Source organism: Elephas maximus, chromosome 4, assembly GCF_024166365.1.
Source record: "Elephas maximus indicus isolate mEleMax1 chromosome 4, mEleMax1 primary haplotype, whole genome shotgun sequence".
NCBI lineage: Eukaryota > Metazoa > Chordata > Mammalia > Proboscidea > Elephantidae > Elephas > Elephas maximus.
The window spans coordinates 160,690,944-160,714,192 of record NC_064822.1 but is presented as its reverse complement, the minus strand read 5'-3'; the positions used below and the strand labels follow the sequence as shown (position 1 = coordinate 160,714,192).

Genomic DNA, 23,249 nt, shown 5'->3' with positions numbered 1-23,249 from the left:
GATGTCGATGTTTATGCATTCCATTTTATTTTTGACGACCTCCAACTTTCCTAGATTCATACTTCCTACATTCTACGCTCTGATGATTAGTGGATGTTTGCAGCTGTTTCTTCTCATTTTGAGCCATCCACATCAGCAAACGAAGGCCCCAAAAGCTTGACTCCATCTACATCATTAAAGTCAACTCTACTTTGAGGAGGCAGCTCTTCCCCAGTCATATTTTGAGTGCCCAACCTGAGGGGCTCATCTCCTGGCATATATATCAGTGTTCCCCTGCTATTCATCAGGTTTTCACTGGCTAATTTTTTCCAGAAGCAGACCACCAGGTCTTTCTTCCTAGTTTGTCTTAGTCTGGAAGCTCTGCTGAAACCTGTCCACCATCAGTGACCCTGATGGTATTTGATATACTGGTGGCATAGCTTCCAGCATTACAGCAACACACAAGGCAGCACGGTACAACAAACTGACAGGTGTGTCAGACTGAATAAACATGGTGAATGGATACAACCCTGATGCACACATTTCCTGATTTTAAACCACTCGGCATTCCCCTGTTCTGTTCAAACAACTGCCTCTTGGTCTATGTACAAGTTCCGCATGAGCACAACTAAGTGTTCTGAAATTCCCATTCTTCGTAATGTTACCCATAATTTGTTATGATCCACATAGTTGAATGCCTTGAACTTGCTCTTGAACATAGAGTAGCTGAAGCGAAAGGAATGAATGATGAAGTAAAAGAGCTGAACAGAAGATTTCAAAGGGCGGCTTGAGAAGACAAAATATTCTAATGAAATGTGCAAAGACCTAGAGTTAGAAAACCAAAAGGGAAGAACATGCTAAGCATTTCTCAAGCTGAAAGAACTGAAGAAAAATGCAAACCTCGAATTGCAATATTAAAAGATTCTATGGGGATCAAAAGAAGATGGAAGGAATACATGGAGTCACTGTACCAAAAAGAATTGATTGATGTTCAGCCATTTGAGCCATTTGAGGAGGTAGCATAGGATCAAGAATCAATTAAGAACCGATGGTGCTGAAAGAAGAAGTCCGAGCTGCACTGAAGGCATTGGTGAAAAACAGGGCTCTAGGAATTGACAGTATACCAATTGAGATGTTTCAACAAGTGAACGCAGCCCTGGAAGCACTTACACATCTATGCCAGAAAATTTGGAAGACAGCTACCTGGCTGACCAACTGGAAGAGATTAATATTTGTGCCCATTCCAAAGAAAGGTGATCCAACCAAATGTGGAAATTATCGAATAATATTATTAATATCACACACAAGTAAATTTTGCTGAAAATCATTCAAAAGTCGTTGCAGCAGTACAACCAAAGGGAACTGCCAGAAATTCAAGCTGGATTCAGAAGAGGATGTGGAACAAGAGATATCATTGCTGATGTCAGATGGATCTTGGCTGAAAGTACAGAATACGAGAAAGATGTCTACCTGTGTTTTATTGACTGTGCAAAGGCATTCGACTGTGTGGATCATAACAAATTATGGATAACATTGCAACGAATGGGAATTCCGGAACATTTAATCGTGCTCATGCAAAACCTGTATATAGACCAAGTGGCAGTTGTTTGAACAGAACGAAGAGGGTACTGCGTGGTTCAAAGTCAGGAAAGGTGTGCGTCAGCGTTGTGTCTTTTCACAGTACCTATTCGATCTGTATGCTAAGCATATAGTCCAAGGAGCTGGACTATATGAAGAAGAATGTGGTGTCAGGATTGGAGGAAGATTCGTTAACAACCTGCGATATGCAAATGATACATGCTTGCCTGCTGAAAGTGAAGAGGACTTGAAGCACATTCTGGTAAAGATCGAAGACAACTGGCCTTCAGTATGAATTACAACTCAACACAAAGAAAACAGAAATCCTTACAACTGGACCAATAAGCAACATCATGGTAAATGGAGAAAAGATTGAAGTTGTCGAGGATTTCATTTTCCTGAGATCCAGAATCAATGCCCATGGAAGCAGCAGTCAAGAAATCGACACATTGCATTGGTCAAATCTGCTGCAAAGGACACCTTTAAGGTGTTACAAAGCAAAGATGTCACTTTAAGGACTAAGGTGCGCCTGACCCAAACTATGTTGTTTTCAGTTGCCTCGTATGCATGCGAAAGCTGGAGAGCGAATAAAGAAGACCGAAGAATTTATGCCTTTGAATTAGGGCGTTGGTGAAGAATATTGAATATACAAAGGACAGCCAGAAGAACAAACAAATCTGTCTCAGAAGAAGTAAAGCCAGAATGCTTCTTAGAAGCAAAGATGGCAAGACTTCATCTCACATATTTTGGACATGTTATCAGGAGGGGGCCCCCAGAGAAGGCCCATCATGCTTCGCAGAGGGTCATCAAAAAAGGGGAAGACCCTCAAGGAGATGATTGACACAGTAGCAATGATGGGCTCAAGCATAACAAAGATTGTGAGGATGGTGCACAACCAGGCAGCATTTTGTTCTGTTGTACATAGGGTCACTATGAGTCAGAACCGATTGACAGCACTCAACAACAGCAACAATCACCACCCAGATCAAAATGTAGAAAAGTTCCAGAAAGCTCCCTCTTGCCCGTTCCCTGTCAGTAACCCATGCCCCACCCCAGGTAACTGCTCTTCTGACTTCTATCATGATAGACTAGTTTTGTCTGTTCTAGCTCTCATATACATGGAATCACACAGTGTGCGCTTTTTGAAACACAGTACATTTTTTATGCTTTCTTTGCCTGAGAACAGGAGTGGTATCTAATGTTCATGTGCCAACATTCTCCTATTCTGTATCTGTGGCAGACATGGCTAATCTATCATTCTTCTTGACTGAGACTAGACTGGGTCCTAAGCTATTTTTTCTGATTGCACTCCAAATAGGCATTACTAGTTGATCTGAATAGGCGCTCATGAAATCTCTTCTCCATGATAGCCTTTACCTCCAACATCACCATCTTGTTGATTCCACCACTGTCCTTCCCTTTTTTTTTTTTTGAATCTGTTTGGCCTTTCTATTCCCATTGCTTCTGCTGCTTTCAGAATCACCTCCCACCTGATTTTCTGCAATGGCCTCCCTCACTGGTTTTCCTGCTTCTGGCTCTTTGAATATTTGCTATGCATTGCAGGGCATTCTTTTTAATATCTAAACAACTGCATTGCTCTTCTTCCTAAAATCCTCAAAGGACTTTCCTTTGGGTCAAGTCCAAGTTGAAGACTCAAGTGTGGCTTTGAGGGCCTTTGTGATCTGGCCCCATTTCTCCAGCATCACCTCCCCAACCTTGTACTGCGGGTTGTGCCAAGTGCTTGCAAGTTCTAGCACAGGCCCTGCTCTCTCTCCTCTGACTTTCCTCTCTTCTGCCTCACTAATGTCACTCTTTTTTTTTTTTTTAATTGTGCTTTAGGTGAAAGTTTACAGAGCAAATTAGTTTCCCATTCAATAATTTATACACAAAGTGTTCCGTGACATTGATTGCAATCTCCACAATGTGTCAGGACTCTCCTCATTTCCACCCTGACTTCCCTGTTTCTGCCTGTCTGGTTTTCCCACCCCTTTCTGTCTTCTATCTTTGCCTTTGGGCAAATGTCGCCCTTTTGGTCTCTATAGTCGATTGTTCTAAGGAGCACTTTCCTCACGAGTGTTGTTGCCTATTTTATAGGCCTGTCTTTTATTTGGCTGAAAAGTTATCTCCAGGAGAGGCTTCAGATCCAAGTTAGAAGGGTGACTAAGGGCCATAGTCTTCGATATTCCTCCAGTCTGTATCAGACCATTAAATCTTGCCTTTCTTATGAATTTGGATTTGATTCTACATTTTTCTCCTACTCTGTCTGGGCCTCTTTATTGTGATCCTGGTCAGAGTGGTCAGGAATGGTAGCCAGGTGCTGTCTGTTTCTTTGGTATCAGCTGGTAGTGGCTGTGGTTTGTGTGGGCCATGAATCCTTTTGACTAATTATTGCTCCGTTATGTCTTTGGTTTTCTTCACTCTCCTTTTCTCTGGACAGGAAAAGACCAATGGTTGTATCTTAGTCCTTTGCCCATTTTTTAATTGGATTGTTTGTGTTTTTGTTGTTAAGGTATTAAAGTTTTCGATAAGTTCTAGAGATTAGGCCCTTGTTAGCTATGCTGTAACCAAATTTTTTTCCCAGTCTGTAGGTTCTCTTGTTACTCTTTTGTAGAAGTCTTTTGAAGAGGATAAATGTTTAATTTTTAGGAGGTGCCAGTTATCTAGTTTACCTTCTGCTATTTCAGCATTTTTAGTTATGTTTGGTATTCTGTTCATGCTGTATATTACGGTTCCTAGCATTGTCCCTATTTTTTCTTCCATGGTCTTTTAGTTTTAGGTTTTACATTTAGGTCTTTGATCCATTTTTAATTATTTTTGTGTATGTTGTGACATGTGGATCCTGTTTCATTTTTCTGCAGATGGATATCCAGTTTTGCCAGCACCATTTGTTAAAGAGACTTTCTCTTCCCCATTTAATGGACTTCAACCCTTTGTCGAAAACCAGCTGTCCATAGGTGAATGGATTTGTTTCTGGGTTCTCAATTCTGTTCCATTGGCCTATATGTCTGTTGTTGTACCAGTACTGGGCTGTTTTGACTACCATGGCTGTATCATAGGTTTTGAGGTGGGATAGTGTGAGGCCTCTTACTTTGTTCTTCTTCTTCAATGATGCTTTGCTTCTCCGGGGCCTCTTTCCTTTCTGTATAAAGTTGGTGATAAGTTTTTCTATCTCATTAAAGAATTTTGTTGAAATTTGTATAGCGATTGCATTATATTTATAGATCAGTTTGGGTAATCTTGACATTTTCACAATGTTAAGTCTTCCCATCCATGAGCATGGTATGTTTATCCATTTATGTAGGTGTATTTTGGTATCTTGCAGTCTCATTCTTTCAGATTCAAATGACTTGTATTATCCAAAATTTTCTCTGATTATTCCTCCTCTAAGAATCTCTTGAAGCCCCTGGCACAAATGGCTAAGCACTGAACTCCTAACTGAAAGGTTGGCAGTTCAAACCCACCCAGCAACGCCTCAGAAGTAAGAACTTATAGGTCTGACTTGTTGTGGTTAGCATAATGTCCTCTAGATTCCTTCATGTTGTGGCATGCATCAGGACTTCATTCCTCATTATGGCTGAGTAATATTCCATTGTATGTGTATACCACATTTTGTTTATCCACTCGTCAGTTGATGGACATGTCGGTTGTTTCCATCTTTTGTCTGTTGTGAATAATGCTGCAATTGGTGTACACATGTCTGTTTGCATCACTGCTTCAGGTCTTTTGGGTATATGCCAAAGAGTGGAATGGCTGGATCATATGGTACTTTCTACCTTTATTTTTAAGGAGCCCTGGTGGTGCAATGGTTAAGTGCTCAGCTGCTAACTGGAAGGTTGTGGGTTCAAACCGACCCAGCTACTTGGAGTGAGAAAAGACCTAGCGAGCTGCTCCCCTAAAGATTACAGCCTGGAAACCCCAATGGGGCAGTTCTACTCTGTCTTATAAGGTCACTATTAGTTGAAATTGACTTGACGGCACGCAACACCTATGTTTTTATTGCAACTACTCTGTTATTTTTCTAATCAGATGAATGATGAGTGGTTTTTCTTTTGTCATACTAACTCTTTATTCCAGAAGTAAATCCTACTTTTTCCATGAAAGTAACTCCTTAACGGGTTGTAATCTTTTTGTTAGGGATTTGTGCATCTGTGCTTATGGGTGAGGTTGGCCCATAAATTTTATTTTCTGTCCAGTCCATATATCCTTCTTGGCAAAGTTTGTATGAGTAGAGTTGGTGCAATGGAATTGGAGAAATAGAACAAACCAATGGTGGGATATGTCTTGTGCAAAAGAAAGATCTAATGAGAAAAGAGGGAGCGTTCTATACTTTGAGATCTTTATGAATTCTCTGAGTCTTTGAGGGCTGCGATTAACGACAGAGAAGAGATTTGGTTGTTAGAGTATACAGACTTCTTAGATATATGGAAGATATGAATGATGCCTTTCTTGTATAGATCGTATATCAGGCCCAGAGGCAAGGTATGATAGGACAGGGCCATTTCCACTGCCTATCTGGACATTTGCTGGAATTCCTGTTCTGCTAAAAAAGCATCTGAAAAAGTTTTGTCTATCTATTAATTTGATTTCTAGACAGTGGAGGGGAGCTCTGGCTGTGTGCTTAATTCACACCAGACCCGCCTCTGTGTGAATGTGTGATAGTCATCTATCCAGCCAAGAGCTTTGGTTGAGCCCCTGTATTTCCATAAAAGGATGGCAACCTTATTTCTGCTTTTTTATTTTTAAAGTATAAAGGTCTGATCTCAGCCTCAACAAAGAATATTCAAGTCTAGGTTTTTGCCAGAGACTAAATTTGAAATAACTGCTGTATAACTACCATAACTCCTGCCAGAAACCCATTCATTCATTCACTCATTCATTCAACAACTATTTTTTTTTTAATTAATTTTTATTAAGCTTCAAGTGAACATTTACCATTCCAATCAGTCTGTCACATGTAAGTTTACATACATCTTACTCCCTTCTCCCACTTCCTCTCCCCGTATTGAGTCAGCCCTTTCAGTCTCTCGTTTCGTGCCAATTTTGCTGTCTTCCCTCTTTCTCTGTCTTCCCATCCCCCCTCCAGTCAAGAGTTGCCAACACACTCTCCAGTGTCCACCTGATTTAATTAGCTCACTCATCAGCATCTCTCTCCCCCCTGCTGACCAGTCCTTTTCATGCCTGATGAGTTGTCTTCGGGGATGGTTCTTGTCCTGTGCCATCAGAAGGTCTGGGGAGCATTGCCACCGGGATTCCTCTAGTCGCAGTCAGACCATTAAGTATGGTCTTTTTATGAGAATTTGGGGTCTGTATCCCATTGGTCTCCTGCTCCCTCAGGAGTTGTCTGTTATGCTCCCTGACAGGGCAGACATCGATTGTGGCCGGGCACCAGCTAGTTCTTCTGGTCTCAGGATAATGTAGGTCTCTGGTTCATGTGGCCCTTTCTGTCTCTTGGGTTCTTAGTTGTCGTGTGACCTTGGTGTTCTTCCTTTGCCTTTGCTCCAGGTGGGTTGAGACCAACTGATGTATTTTAGATGGCCGCTTGTTGGCATTTAGGACCCCAGACGCCACATTTCAAAGTGGGATGCAGAATGTTTTCATAATAGAATTGTTTTGCCCATTGACTTAGACAAACCATGTTCCCCAGACCCCAGCCCCTGCTCCGCTGACCTTTGAAGCCTTCATTTTATCCCGGAAACCTCTTTGCTTTTAGTCCAGTCCAATTAGACTGACCTTCCTTGTATTGAGTGTTGTCTTTCCCTTCACCCAAAGCAGTTCTTACCTACTGATTGATCAATAAAAAACCCTTTCCCTCCCTCCCTCCCTCCCCTCTTTGTAACCACAAAAGTATGTGTTCTTCTCCGTTTTTCCTATTTCTCAAGATCTTATAATAGAGGTCTTACACAATATTTGTCCTTTTGCCTCTGACTCATTTCGCTCAGCATAATGCCTTCCAGATTCCTCCATGTTATGAAATGTTTCAGAGATTCGTCACTGTTCTTTATCGATGCGTAGTATTCCATTGTGTGAATATACCACAATTTATTTACCCATTCATCCGTTGACGGACACCTTGGTTGCTTCCAGCTTTTTGCTATTGTAAACAGAGCTGCAATAAACATGGGTGTGCATATATCTGTTTGTGTGAAGGCTCTTGTATCTCTAGGGTATATTCCGAGGAGTGGGATTTCTGGGTTGTATGGTAGTTCTATTTCTAACTGTTTAAGATAACGCCAGATAGATTTCCAAAGTGGTTGTACCATTTTACAATCCCACCAGCAGTGTATGAGAGTTCCAATCTCTCCGCAGCCTCTCCAACATTTATTATTTTGTGTTTTTTTGGATTAATGCCAGTCTAGTTGGTGTGAGATGGAATCTCATCGTAGTTTTAATTTGCATTTCTGTAATGGCTAATGATCGGGAGCATTTTCTCATGTGTCTGTTGGCTGCCTGAATATCTTCTTTAGTGAAATGTGTGTTCATAGCCTTTGCCCACTTTTTGATTGGGTTGTTTGTCTTTTTGTGGGTGAGTTTTGACAGAATCATGTAGATTTTAGAGATCAGGTGCTGGTCTGAGATGTCATAGCTGAATATTCTTTCCCAGTCTGTAGGTGGTCTTTTTACTCTTTTGGTGAAGTCTTTAGATGAGCATAGGTGTTTGATTTTTAGGAGCTCCCAGTTATCTGGTTTCTCTTCATCATTTTTGGTAATGTTTTGTATTCTGTTTATGCCCTGTATTAGGGCTCCTAGGGTTGTCCCTATTTTTTTTTCCATGATCTTTATCGTTTTAGTCTTTATGTTTAGGTCTTTGATCCACTTGGAGTTAGTTTTTGTGCATGGTGTGAGGTATGGGTCCTGTTTCATTCTTTTGCAAATGGATATCCAGTTATGCCAGCACCATTTGTTAAAAAGGCTATCATTTCCCCAATTGACAGACACTGGTCCTTTGTCAAATATCAGCTACTCATACATGGATGGATTTATATCTGGGTTCTCAATTCTGTTGCATTGGTCTATGTGCCTGTTGTACCAGTACCAGGCTGTTTTGACTACTGTAGCTATATAATAGGTTCTGAAATCAGGTAGAGTGAGGCCTCCCACTTTCTTCTTCTTTTTCAGTAATGCTTTACTTATCTGGGGGTTCTTTCCCTTCCATATGAAATTAGTGATTTGTTTCTCTATCCCCTTCAAATATGACATTGGTATTTGGATTGGAAGTGCGTTATATGTATAGATGGCTTTTGGTAGAATAGACACTTTTACTATGTTAAGTCTTCCTATCCATGAGCAGGGTATGTTTTTCCACTTAAGTATGTCGTTTTGAATTTCTTGTAGCAGAGTTTTATAGTTTTCTTTGTATAGGTCTTTTACATCCTTGGTAAGATTTATTCCTAAGTATTTTATCTTCTTGGGGGCTACTGTGAATGGTATTGATTTGGTTATTTCCTCTTCGGTGTTCTTTTTGTTGATGTAGAGGAATCCAAGTGATTTTTGTATGTTTATTTTATAACCAGAGACTGTTCCAAACTCTTCTATTAGTTTCAGTAGTTTTCTGGAGGATTCCTTAGGGTTTTCCATGTATACGATCACGTCATCTGCAAATAGCGATAGCTTTACTTCCTCCTTGCCAATCTGGATACCCTTTATTTCTTTGTCTAGCCTAATTGCCCTGGCTAGGACTTCAAGTACGATGTTGAATAAGAGCGGTGATAAAGGGCATCCTTGTCTGGTTCCCGTTCTCAAGGGAAATGCTTTCAGGTTCTCTCCATTTAGAGTGGTATTGGCTGTTGGCTTTGCATAGAATTTATTATGTTGAGGAATTTTCCTTTAATTCCTATTTTGGTAAGAGTTTTTATCATAAATGGGTGTTGAACTTTGTCAAATGCCTTTTCTGCATCTATTGATAAGATCATGTGGGTTTTATCTTTTGTTTTATTTATGTGATGGATTACATTAATGGTTTTTCTGATATTAAACCAGCCTTGCATACCTGATATAAATCCCACTTGATCAGGGTGAATTATTTTTTTGATGTGTTGTTGGATTCTATTGGCTAGAATTTTGTTGAGGATTTTTGCATCTATGTTCATGAGGGATATAGGTCTATAAGTTTCTTTTTTTGTAATGTCTTTACCTGGTTTTGGTATCAGGGAGATGGTGGCTTCATAGAATGAGTTGGGTAGTATTCCGTCATTTTCTATGCTTTGGAATACCTTCACAAGTAGTGGTGTTAACTCTTCTCTGAAAGTTTGGTAGAACTCTGCAGTGAAGCCGTCCGGGCCAGGGCTTTTTTTTGTTGGAAGTTTTTTGATTACTGTTTCAATCTCTTTTTTTTGTTATGGGTCTATTTAGTTGTTCTACTTCTGAATGTGTTAGTTTAGGTAGGTAGTATTTTTCCAAGAATTTATCCATTTCTTCTAGGTTTTCAAATTTGTTAGAGTACAATTTTTCGTAGTAATCTGAAATGATTCTTTTAATTTCATTTGGCTCTGTTGTGATGTGGTCCTTCTCGTTTCTTATTCGGGTTATTTGTTTTCTTTCCTGTTTTTCTTTAGTCAGTCTAGCCAATGGTTTATCAATTTTGTTAATTTTTTCAAAGAACCAGCTTTTGGCTTTGTTAATTCTTTCAATTGTTTTTCTGTTCTCTAATTCCTTTAGTTCAGCTCTAATTTTTATTATTTGTCTTCTTCTGGTGCCTGATGGGTTCTTTTGTTGCTCACTTTCTATTTGTTCAAGTTGTCAGGACAGTTGTCTGATTTTGGCTCTTTCTTCTTTTTGTATGTGTGCATTTATCGATATAAATTGGCCTCTGAGCACTGCTTTTGCTGTGTCCCAGAGGTTTTGATAGGAAGTATTTTCATTCTCGTTGCTTTCTAAGAATTTCCTTATTCCCTCCTTGATGTCTTCTATAACCCAGTCTTTTTTCAGGAGGGTATTGTTCATTTTCCAAGTATTTGATTTCTTTTCCCTAGTTTTTCTGTTTTTGATTTCTAGCTTCATTGCCTTGTGGTCTGAGAAGATGCTTTGTACTATTTCGATGTTTTGGATTCTGCAAAGATTTGTTTTATTACCTAATATGTGGTCTATTCTAGAGAATGTTCCATGTGCACTAGAAAAAAAGTATATTTTGCAGCAGTTGGGTGGAGAGTTCTGTATAAGTCAATGAGGTCAAGCTGGTTGATTGTTGTAAGTAGGTCTTCTGTGTCTCTATTGAGCTTCTTACTAGATGTCCTGTCCTTCTCCAAAAGTGGTGTGTTGAAGTCTCCTACTATAAATGTGGAGGTGTCTATCTCGCTTTTCAATTCTGTTCAAATTTGATTTATGTATCTTGCAGCCCTGTCATTGGGTGCATAAATATTTAATGTGGTTATGTCTTCCTGATCAATTGTCCCTTTTATCATTATATAGTGTCCTTCTTTATCCTTTGTGGCGGATTTAAGTCTAAAGTCTATTTTGTCAGAAATTAATATTGCTACTCCTCTTCTTTTTTGCTTATTATTTGCTTGATATATTTTTTTCTATCCTTTGAGTTTTAGTTTGTTTGTGTCTCTAAGTCTAAGGTGTGTCTCTTGTAGGCAGCATATAGATGGATCGTGTTTCTTTATCCAGTCTGTGACTCTCTGTCTCTTTATTGGTGCATTTAGTGCATTTACATTCAGCATAATTATAGATAAAGAAGTTTTTAGTGCTGTCATTTTGATGCCTTTTCATGTGAGTTGTTGGCCATTTCATTTTTCCACATACTTTTTTGTGCTGAGACGTTTTTCTTAGTAGATTGTGAGATCCTCATTTTCATAATGTTTAACTTTATGTTAGTTGAGTCATTACGTTTTTCTTGGCTTTTTTCTTGAGTTATGGAATTGATGTTCCTTTTTGTGGTTACCTTATTATTTACCCCTATTTTTCTAAGTAAAAACCTAACTTGTGTTGTTCTATATCGCCTTGTATCACTCTCCATCTGGCAGTTCAATACCTCCTGTATTTAGTCCCTCTTTTTGATTATTGTGATCGTTTATCTATTGATTTCCATGATTCCCTGTTATGTGTATTATTTTGTTTATTTATTTATTTATTAGAATTAATCTTAATTTGTTTGTTTTTGTGCTTTCCCTATTTGAGTTGCGTTGATATCAGGACGTTCTGTTTTGTGACCTTGTATTGTGCTGGTACCTGATATTATTGGTCATCAGGCCGAACAATCTCCTTTAGCATTTCTTGCAGTCTTGGTTTAGTTTTTGCAAATTCTCTAAACTTGTGTTTATCTTTAAATATCTTAATTTCTCCTTCATATTTCAGAGAGAGTTTTGCTGGATATATGATCCTTGGTTGGCAGTTTTTCTCCTTCAATGCTCTGTATACGTCGTCCCATTCCCTTCTTGCCTGCATGGTTCCTGCTGAGTAGTCTGAACTTATTCTTATTGATTCTCCCTTGAAGGAAACCTTTCTTTTCTCCCTGGCTGCTTTTAAAATTTTCTGTTTGTCTTTGTTTTTGGCAAGTTTGATGATAATATGTCTTGGTGTTTTTCTTTTTGGATCAATCTTAAATGGGGTTCGATGAGCATCTTGGATAGATATCCTTTCGTCTTTCATGATGTCAGGGAAGTTTTGTGTCAGGAGTTCTTCAACTATTTTCTCTGTGTTTTCTGTCCCCCCTCCCTGTTCTGGGACTCCAATCACTCGCAAGTTATCCTTCTTGATAGAGTCCCACATGATTCTTAGGGTTTCTTCATTTTTTTAAATTCTTTTATCTGATTTTTTTTCAGCTATGTTGGTGTTGATTCCCTGGTCCTCCAGATGTCCCAGTCTACATTCTAATTGCTCGAGTCTGCTCCTCTGACTTCCTATTGCGTTGTCTAATTCTGTAATTTTATTGTTAATCTTTTGGATTTCTACATGCTGTCTCTCTATGGATTCTTGCAACTTATTAATTTTTCCACTATGTTCTTGAATAATCTTTTTGAGTTCTTCAACAGTTTTATCAGTGTGTTCCTTGGCTTTTTCTGCAGTTAGCCTAATTTCATTTGTGATGTCTTTAACCATTCTGTAAATTAGTTTTTTATATTCTGTGTCTGATAATTCCAGGATTGTATCTTCATTTGGGAAAGATTTTGATTCTTTTGTTTGGGGGGTTGGAGAAGCTGTCATGGTCTGTTCTTTTATGTGGTTTGATATGGACTGCTGTCTCCGAGCCATCACTGGGAAACTAGTTTTACCAGGTAATCAGCTAAAAAAAAATGCAGTCAGATTGCTATCTGAATTCTCCCTCTGGCTCAGGGTATTCGGATGTTAATGGAGCCGCCTGGGGAGGGTGGGGGAGGGATCAGAGAGCTAGGAGTGTAGCACCACAGAATATAGAGCTGATCCCCGCGTTCACGCTCCGCCCGCGTCTGCCAAAATCCCGGCAGGACGGCTCCCTGGCTGGGATGCTGCTCTCCCTGCTCCAAGACCAGTCACTTCCTCTCAGGGACTTCTCCCTCCAGCGCGCCGCTCCGCTCGCGCGAACTGGGTGGGCGTCGCCCTCACAAACGGCTGGGCCCGCCCCCGGGGTCTATTCAGGGGAATGCGCTCACGCCCCTCCCACGCTCGCCGAAATCCCAGCGGTACGGCTCCCCGGTTGGGACGCTGCTCTCCCCACTCCGAGACCAGTCACTTCCTCCCGGGGACTTCTCCCTCCGGTGTGCCGCGCCACACGCGCGAACTGGGTGGGCGTCGCCCACACGAACAGCTGGTCCCGCCCCCGGGGTCGCTTTAGGGAAATATAGCTGATCCCCACTCTCGCGCCATGCCCGCTTCCCGCCAAACTCCCAGTGGAAGGGCTCCCCAGCTGGGACGCTGCTCTCCCCACTCCAAGATCAGTCACTGCCTCCCGGGTGCTTCTCCCACCGGCTGCGCCACTACGCCGCCCATGCCAACCGGCTAGGCTCTCTCCCGGGATGAGTTAGGGGGTAGGGCTGGGCCCCTTGTCTGTGCCGTCTGCCCCCCTGGGCTCTGCCCCAGATCGGGCTCCGAAGGTCACCTGCCTGGTCCGCTGGCTCCTGGTTCTGAAAACGATCGCTGTCTGCCCGTATTTGTTCGTTCTCCGTCTCTAAGTCTGTGTTTGTTGTTCAGAGTTCGTAGATTGTTATGTATGTGATCGATTCACTTGTTTTTCTGAGTCTTTGTTGCAAGAGGGATCCGCGGTAGCGTCCACCTAGTATGCCATCTTGGCTCCGCCTCTCAACAACTATTTTGAGTGCCAGATATTGTACATGAGCCTGGGGATGTGAACATGAGCAAAATCCACATGGTCTCTGAAGCTTATAGCCTAGCAAGGAGACAGGTTTTAATTAAATAATCACACAGGTAACTGTACTAAATACTGTGTGGAAGAGAGGGAGGACACTGGCAGAGGAGGATTTTCAAACTTTATTATAACAGTCGTCTGGAAACTTTCCTTTCACCATTGCATCTTTCGAAATACCAACACATAGATACAACGGAAGTTGCACCGATTGAAGGGGGTGGTGTGCATACTGGGGCCCACCCTTCCTGTTCAGTTCCCCATCTCAACCCAGTGATAGCATCAGGGGAAGCATTAAAGAACCCTGAGATAGCCCAGGTCTGGTTCTTGATCAGGTTGAAGCATCTGAAAGCTGAAGGGCTTGGACACATCCCTCCCTCAGAGAAATGCTTTCAATGAGTTGCATTTTAGGATGTTGCCCTAAATATGTCCTGAGCTTCTTATAAGTGGTGTTACATTAGTTGCTACAGGCCTGATGTGGCCTATATGAAACCCAGTGTGAAAATTTTCTCCCTGAATGAGAAGCTAGGAAAAGCTTTGCTTCCCATGAGGATCTGATATGTTTCCTCTTCCGTGGTAATGAGAGTTTTTGGTGGCCAACTAGGCTTCTCTTTTCACTTTGCCCAAGTACAAAGTACAAAGCAAAGTTGCAGACTGAATTATAACAATAAGATAGGAACTTATGGGTCACTTATCTGAAATCCATTTCTTCCTTTGGATCTAAAACATCTGTTTAAATTCAAATTTTTTCATTATAGTATTTTAATTTCTATTTTTTTTCTCTTATCCTATAGTTATTTCCTATAAACCACCTAAGTTCTTTTGATAAAAAAAAAGCAGGGTATAAACAAACAGACAAATTACTTTAAAAATACAAATCTTGACTAAGAAAAATTATTTTGTCATGCAGAGTTGATAGCAATCATGGGAGGAGGTGACATCCCATTTTGAAGCTCTGAGTTGTAAAGAACGGGAATCTGGGCCTAATTGGCCAGGCATGCTAATCCTCCAGAAGCTTTTTTTAAAAATAATTTATTTTATTTTTGTTGTTGTTGGGAATATACACTGCTGAACATACACCAGTTCAACAATTTCTACGTGTACAATTCATTGATTACATTCTTCAAGTTGTGCAACCATTCTCACCCTCCGTTTTCTCATTGTTTCTCCCCCATTAACATAACCTAAGTGCCCCTAAGTTTCCTATCTAACCTTTCAAGTTGCTGTTGTCAGTTTGATCCCATATAGATAGATCTTAAAAGAGCACCGTGCTCAAGGTAGACATTCTTTACCAGTTAAGCTAAACTATTGTTTGGTTTTAAGAAGATTTCAGAGGATGTTTTTGGTTTAAAATTTAAAGATTATCTTGTGGCAATAGTTTTAGGGGTTCATTCAGCCTCAGTGGCTCCAGAAACCCTGGATTTCATGAGAATTTAAAAATCTGTTCTGCATTTTCCCCCTTTGATAGAATTCTTCTATAGAATTTTGATCAAAATGTTCAGTAATGGTAGCCAGGCACCATCCAGTTCTTCTGGTCTCATGGCAAAGGTGATAGTTGTTCATGGAGGCAATTAGCCACACTTTCCATTTCCTTCTCCCGTTCCTGATTCTTCTTCTACCGCTGTTGCTCCAGGCAAATAGAGACCGATTGTTGTACCTTGATTGCCACTTGAAAGCTTTTAAGAGCCCAGGCACTATGCAACAAACTAGGAGGTAGAACAGAAACAGAACAGAGGTATAACAGTAATACGTTATTAGGCCAACTAACTGGGATGTGTCATGAAACCTTGACCCCAAACCCCAAACCTCCAACCCAAGGAACCAAATCCTGGCAGGTGTCTGGTTGTACATAAGCAGCCTCAGCAGCTACTCATTTTTTTTTTTTTTTGATCATTGTTGTAAATACATCTATCACACAACTTTTGCCAATTCAGCTTTTTACTGGTGTACAGCAATTACATTAATCAGCTGTGTAACCATACCCTGAATCAGTGTAATTTTTCCATCACCATAAATCGAAACTCAGTGGTCTATAAGCAATAAGTTCCCCTTTCCACCTCCCTCCTGCCCTTGGTATGCACGAATAAACTTTGGTTCCTAGACATTTGCCTGTTCTTGTCTTTTTACGTAAGTGAGACCATACAATATTTGTTTTTTTGTGATTGACTTATTTCACTCAGCATGTCTTCAAGCTCCGTCCATATTGTTGCATGTCTCAAGATTTCATCTCTCTTACAGGCTGAGCAGGATTCCATTGTATGTATGTACCACATTTTCTTTATCCACTCATCTGTTGATGGGCATTTAGATTGTTTCCATATTTTGGCTGTTGTGAATAGTGTTGCAGTGAACACTGGTGTACGGGTCTCTGTTTGAGTCTCTGCTTTCAAGACTTTTGGGTATATATCTAGGAGTGGAGTTGCTGGATCATATGGTAGCTCTATTTTTAGTTTTTTTTGAGGAACCGACACACTGTTTTCCACAACAGCTGTACTATTTTGCATTCCCACCAGCAATGGATAAGGGTTCCAATTTCCCCACATCCTTGTCAACATATGTTATCTTCTTTTATATCTTAGTCATGCTAGTGGGAGTGAAATGGTATCTCATTGTGGTTTTGATTACCCACTAAAAAACCCACTGCTGTCGAGTCGATTCTAACTCATAGTGACCCTATTGGATGGAGTACAACTGCCCTATAGAGTTTCCGAGGAGCGCCTGGCAGATTTAAACTGCTGACCTCTTGGTTAGCAGCCATAGCACTTAACCACTACACTACCAGGGTTTCCGTGGTTTTGGTTAGAAAGTATATTATTTTTTATATCAGAAAAAGGAAAGGAATAATCTCATGGCCAGAGATCCTAAAGGGAATGCAAATAAGAATGAATAGATGCGGAAGGTTTTAAAGCATGAACAACTCATCCGGGAACTCCAGTGTCCTCAGAAAAGGTTGCCTGGCCAGACTAGACCTCAGCTATCTCTTCATTCTGTCTCATCCCACCTAGTAAGGGACCCGTGAGGCCTACATGGTAGTGAAATTGTTGAGCTGTATGGGGAAGCTGGACAGCTGTGAGAATTCGTGGATTCTCTGGTGGAAGTACCTGGGAGGTATACAAAGCTCCTAGAAGTGTGGCCTGAGCCACAAAGTGTGTGGTGGGCTCTGAGAGTCCAGGGTGAGAAGTTCCACCCTCCCAGCCTGCCTTAAGGCTGGATCCCTCAGCCCATATACTGGAAGCTTCTTGGTGGCAGGACCATGTCTTGTTTACCATTGTAGCCCCAGTGCCTATTACTGTGCCTGGCACACAGCAAACCAACTAGAACAAACCAATGAATGAGCAGATGGTTTCTCAGCCTGATGATCAGATATGGGGATATATGGTCTCTGATAATTTTTCTTTGGCATCAGGAGAGGTGCTTCTGATACCATGGACCTGTGAACTGACTTGGTCTCACCTGAAAAGACAGACAAAACCAAAGACACAAGGAAAATATTAGCCCGAAGGACTAAAGGACCATATGAACCAGAAATTCCACCAAGCTGGGACCAGAAGAACTAGATGGTGACTGGCTACCACCAACGACTGCTCTGACAAGGATCACAACAGAGTCCCGGACAGAATGGGAGAAAAACGTAGAACAGGATTCAAATTCAAGGAAAAAGACCAGACTTCCTGGTCTGACAGAGACTGTAAAACCCCCCAAGACTATGGCCCTCGGACACTGTGCTAGCCCAGAAATGAAACCATTCCCCAATCCCACTTCTCAGACAAAGATTAAACAGGGCTATAAAACAAAAAATAACACACGTGAGGAATGTGCTTGTTATTTCAATCAAATATACGAGACCAATTGGGCAACTCTTGTCCAAAAGCAAGACGAGAAGGCAGGCAAGGACAGGAACTGGATGACTGGCCATAGGAAACCTGGAGTGGAAAGGAAGAGCATGCTGTCACGTTGTGGGGATTGCAATCAATGTCACAAAACAATACGCGTATAAATTTTTGAATGAGAAATTAACTTGAGCTGTAAACTCTAACCTAAAGCACAATCAAATTAAAAAAAAAAGACAAGCTGAATGAATGGGTAGGCAGAATCACAGTCAAGAGGAGTCAAACTCCTCACTGGGACAACAATGTATATCAAATCCTGCAGGTTATGATATCCTTGGATGCAGGAGTGTCTTATTCATTTTGTACCTGCCCCTCATACCTGTCACCTAATAGACACTCAGTAAATATTTTCTGAACTGATCAGAAATGGCAAGGTAAGAATAAGATAAAGAAGAATGAATATTTATTGAGTGCTTACTGTGTTGCAACCATTGTTTACATGGAGTATCATTTAATTCTCAAAAAAACCCTAAAAGACTGGCACTCTGGGTAAGAGTATGTTGAGCACAGATCAGTAACTGAGACATGGAACAGTTAAGTCACCCATCCAAGGTTATACAGCCAGCAAGTGGTGGGCAACCATGTTGCTCATGACCCTGCTCAGGATCTGGCCAGGATGGCTTGACTCTGCTTCACACAGCATTGGCTGGGCCCATTTGAGTAGAGCTGGAGGATTTAAGAATAGCCTCATTCTCATGGCTGGAAGTTGGTGCTACCACCAACTGGGAGCTCAGTTTTGGCTGTTGCCCAAGGGTCTCTGTCCTCATGAGGGCCATTCCATGTAGCTGCTCGGATTTCCTCACAGCATGGTATCTGTGTTTTAAGAAGGAACATTCCAAGAGGCAAACACAGAAGTTATATAGCTGTTAAGGCCTGACCTCAAAAGTTATGCATCAAAGCCTGTCACAGGACCAGCCCAGACTCAAGGGAAGTGGAAATAGACCCCACCTCCTGATGGGAAGAGTGGCAAAGAATTTACAACAATCTTTAATCTACTGTAGGAATGGTGAAGAAAAAGATGTAAATTTCAGGTTGGACATGTTGAGTTTGAGGTACCAGAGTCACATCAAAATGGAAATGTCAAGTAGTAAGTAATTCATCCTACAGGTCTGGTACTCAGAGGAGAGGACTAGCTTTGGTAGACATTTGGCAGACATAAATAGTAGTTAAAATCTTGGATTATTCAAGAAGTATGTGAAGAGGGTGAATGGCAGGGAACAATATAGGAGCTTTTAGTTTTTTTTAGTACAGTAGCTATTTAGAGGTCAAGTAGAGAAAAAGTTGTGCATGATGAAGACTAGAAAGGAAGGACTAGAGAAATAGGAAGAAAAATAGGAGAGTAGGGCCATAGAAGCCCAGGAGTTTGAGAAGGAAGGACTGTTCAACTGACATAAAGAGGTCAAGTAATATAAGCACCATGAAAATGTCCACTGGGCTTTACAATATAGAGGTTTTTGGTGACCTTATTATGGAGGTGTTCCTAATAGTGTGGTAGTAATAGAATCTAGAATCTTTGGTTCAAAGATGAAAATACTGATGAATAGAGTAAAAGGTCTGTTGCCTATGATTTTATATCTTTACAATTCTGGGAGTTTTTTTTTTTTTTTTTCCAGAGTCGTTTGGATCCCTTTCGATTGCTCAAATACAACATCGTCTCTGCATCTAAATTTACAGGCAGCAATTGTCCACTTCTGGTTCAAAGGCACAATGTCATTCCAGGAATTTTTTTGGTATGTCCTTTGAGATATCTAATTCATAACCTTGTGTTGTGTATGATGCTTGCATAACTGGGAGACTATTCATAAAGTTAACAGAAGGGGAGGATTGCAGAAATAGCTCAGCTGAAATCACATAATCTGTGGTAACCCTTGTTTATAGATCTTCTTGTAACTGCAGGTCTTCACTGTTGGAGTATCCTTATTCTAATGAAGTAAAAAATTAGATAGTCTGTTAACACAGATGCCTGAATCTCCTGAGATTGGTATGAGTGCTAAGATTTAGTTTTCACCTTTAATCAGCTTATAAACTAGTTAGGAGATAAACAAACAAACAAACAAAATAAAACCCTTTGTCATCGAGTTGATTCTGACTCACAGGGACCCTGTAGGACAGAATAGAACTGCTTCATGGGGTTTTTGAGGAGCAGCTGTTAGATCCAAACTGCCAACGTTTTGTTTAGCAGCAGAGCTCTTAACCACTGCCACCAGGACTCCAGTTACAGAGATAAGAGTATGTAAATATTCATAATTTAAGACCAGGTAGGATAAGTGAGACAGCCTCATATGGTCACAGCAAGACAAACCTTGCTTGCTGTGTGACCTCATTACTTAGCCTGTCTGAGACCTGTTTCTTCCCTTAAAGGTGGAGGTATGAGGGGAGGAATAATAACCTATTCATAAAATTGTTGTAAAAGTTCAGTCAGATAATGTTCATAAAGTGTTTCAATTCCTGGCACATTATAGTTACTTAATGTTAATTCTCTCCTACCAATATTTTGGTTCAATAAGTGTTTATTGATGTCTCCTCTGTGCCAAAAACAGTCTTGGGTACTGAGGATATAAAGAAAAATAAGCCACAGTCACTCCCCCTTGTCTAGTGGAAAGACTTCCTTGTCCAGTGGAGAGAGTTGCACACTGAGGCTTTCTGAGAAGTGTGATATGTGAGCTGGGCCCTAATGGTGGGTGGGATTTTGGTAGAGGTGAGGAGAGGAGAAAGGTTTCAGGCAGAGGGAATTTTAGGAGTAAAGAACAGAGGTAAGATTTAGAGCACAGGACGAAGAGCATGGAGACAAGGAATCTAGCCCTGGACTTTTCAGTATAATCAGCTGTCTGTGTTTGGGTTGATACCATCTGAAAAAGGAGAGAATTGGACTAGCTTTGTGCCTCTCAACTCTGGCTGCACATTAAGATGTCTTGGGTGCATTAAAAAGTAATGGTTGCTGGGCCTCATCCTAGAACAGTTAAATCAGAATTTCTGTGGATAAGACCAAATGTCAGTATTCTCTTCATAACAACTTTATTATGGTATATTTTACATACATACTCATTTTAAGTGTAGTTCCAATGAGTTTTGACAAATTATATACCCATGTAACCACCTCCACAATCAAGATAGAGAACATTGCAATCACTCCAAAAAGTTTCCTTCTGCTTCTGAACCATCAGTCCTCCCACCCTTGTCCCAAGGCAATCGCTGATCTGCTTTCTGTCACTATAGATTGGGTTTGCCTGTTCTTGAAGATTCGTATACCTGAGGGACCAAATTACTGGACTGAGGGCTGGGGATCATGGTCTCAGGAAACATCTTGTTCAATTGGTATAATGTAGTTTATAAAGAAAATATTCTACATCCTACTTTGGTGAGTAGCAGCCGGGGTCTTAAAAGCTTGTGAGCAGCCATCTAAGATACTGCGGTGGTCGCAGCCCATCTGGAGCAAGGGAGAATGAAGAAAACCAAAGACACAAGGAAAAGATTAGTCCAAAGGACTAATGGACAACAAGTACCACAGCCTCTACCAGACTGAGTCCAGCACAACTGGGTACCACCACCAACTGCTCTGACAGGGATCACAGTAGAGGGTCCCAGACAGAGATGGGGGAAAAATGTAGAACAAAATTCAAACTCATTAAAAAAGACCAGACTTACTGGACTGACAGAGACTGGAGAAACCCCGAGAGTATGGCTTCCAGTCACCCTTTTAACTCAGTACTGAAGTTACCCTTGAGGTTCACCCTTCAGCCAAAGGTTAGACAGGGCTATAAAACAAACAGTAATACACATAGCTCAACCATGTATATGAAACTAAATGGGCACACTAGCCCAGGGACAAGGAAGAGAATGCAGGAGGGGACAGGAAGGCTGGACAAACGGAAATGGGAAACCCAAGGTCAAGAAGGGGAGAGTGTTGACTTGTCATGGGACTGGCAACCAATGTCACAAAACAGTATGTGTATTAATTTTTAATAAGAAACTAATTTACTCTGTAAACCTTCATCTAAAGCACAATTAAAACAATAATAAAATATTATTATAAAAAATGTAAAGCTTTCAGTGATCCCTAAAAAAATTTTTTTAAAAATTCATACAATAAATATTCTTTTGTCTGGCTATATTGGAGCATCAGGTTTTTTTTTTTTTTTTACGAGCTTCTCTAAGTGATTTAAATGAGAAACAATGGAATGGATGATCACTTAGCAACCCTATGTATACCTGAACAAAATATTACCTGGTCCTGCGCCATCCCCACAATCGTTGCTATGTTTGAGCACATTGTTGCAGCCATTGTGTGAACCCATCTCATTTACAGCCTTTTTTTTTTTTTTCCCCACCCTCTAGCAAACATGATGTCCTTCTCCAGGGACTGGTCTCTCCTGATAACATGTCCAAAGTATGCAAGGCAAGTCTCACCATCTTCGCTTCTAAGGAGCATTCTGGCTTTACTTCCAAGACAGCTTTGTTTGTTCTTCTGGCAGCCTGTGGCATATTCAGTATTCTACCCCAACACCATAATTCCATGACATCGATTCTTTTTCAGTCTTCCCTAATTATTCATCGTCCAGCTTTTACATACTTGTGAGGCAATTGAAAATGCCATGACTTGCGTCAGGCTCACCTTAGTTCAAAAAAAGTGACATCTTTGGTTTTTAACACTTTAAAGAAGTCTTTTGCATTCACCCAATGCAATATGTCTTTTGATTTCTTGACTGCTGCTCCCATGGGTGTTGATTGTGTATCCAAGTAAAATGAAATTCTTGACAACTTCAGTATTTCCTCCATTTATCATGATGTTGCTTATTGGTCCAGTTGTGAGGATTTTGTTTTCTTTATGTTGAGTTGTAATCCATACGGAAGGCTGTGGTCTTTGATTTTCATCAGTAAGTTCTTCAAGTCCTCTCACTTTCAGCAAGCAAGGTTGTGTCATCTGCATATTGCAGGTTGTTAATGAGTCTTCCTCCAATCCTGATGCCCTGTTGTTCATATAGTCCATCTTCTCAGATTACTTGCTCAGCATATAGATTGAATAAGTATGGTGAAAGGATACAACCCTGACACATACCTTTCCTGATTTTAAACCACTGTTCATAGACCAAGAACCTGCACATAGACCAAGAGGCAGTCTGTTCAAATGAACACAGTTAAGTCCTCTGGAATCCCTATTCTTCACAGTATTATCTGTAATTTGTTATGATCCACCCAGTCGAATGCCTTTGCATAATCAGTAAAACACAGGTAAACATCTTTCTGGTACTCTCTGCTTTCAACCAAGATCCACCTGACATCAGCAATGATACCCCTTGTTCCATGTCTGCTTCTGAACCTGGCTTAAATTTCTGGCAGTTCCCTATCAATGTACCACTGAAACTTAGGACCTTACCAGCTAAAAATCACCATGATTTCATCTACTAGTCTTGTTGTTAGTTGCCATTGAGTCAGTTCCGACTCATGGAGCCCCATGTTTGCAAAGTAGACCTGCTCCATAGCGTTTTCAAGAAGCAGATTGCCAGAACTGTCTTCAGAGGCACTTC

General features: G+C 40.7%; 1 protein-coding gene across 1 annotated transcript in view; it reads left to right on the top strand.

Moving 5' to 3' along the window:
* The window catches only part of LOC126075891 (uncharacterized protein C3orf20 homolog), a 54,326-nt gene extending 32,194 nt beyond the window's left edge, over positions 1-22,132 (top strand). Inside the window, exons 7-8 of the mRNA XM_049884110.1 lie at positions 19,338-19,454; positions 22,060-22,132. Coding sequence (XP_049740067.1) covers positions 19,338-19,454; positions 22,060-22,068 — 126 coding nt within the window. The 3' untranslated portion in view covers positions 22,069-22,132. The remainder of the gene's footprint in view (positions 1-19,337; positions 19,455-22,059) is intronic.
* Positions 22,133-23,249: the final 1,117 nt, after the last annotated feature.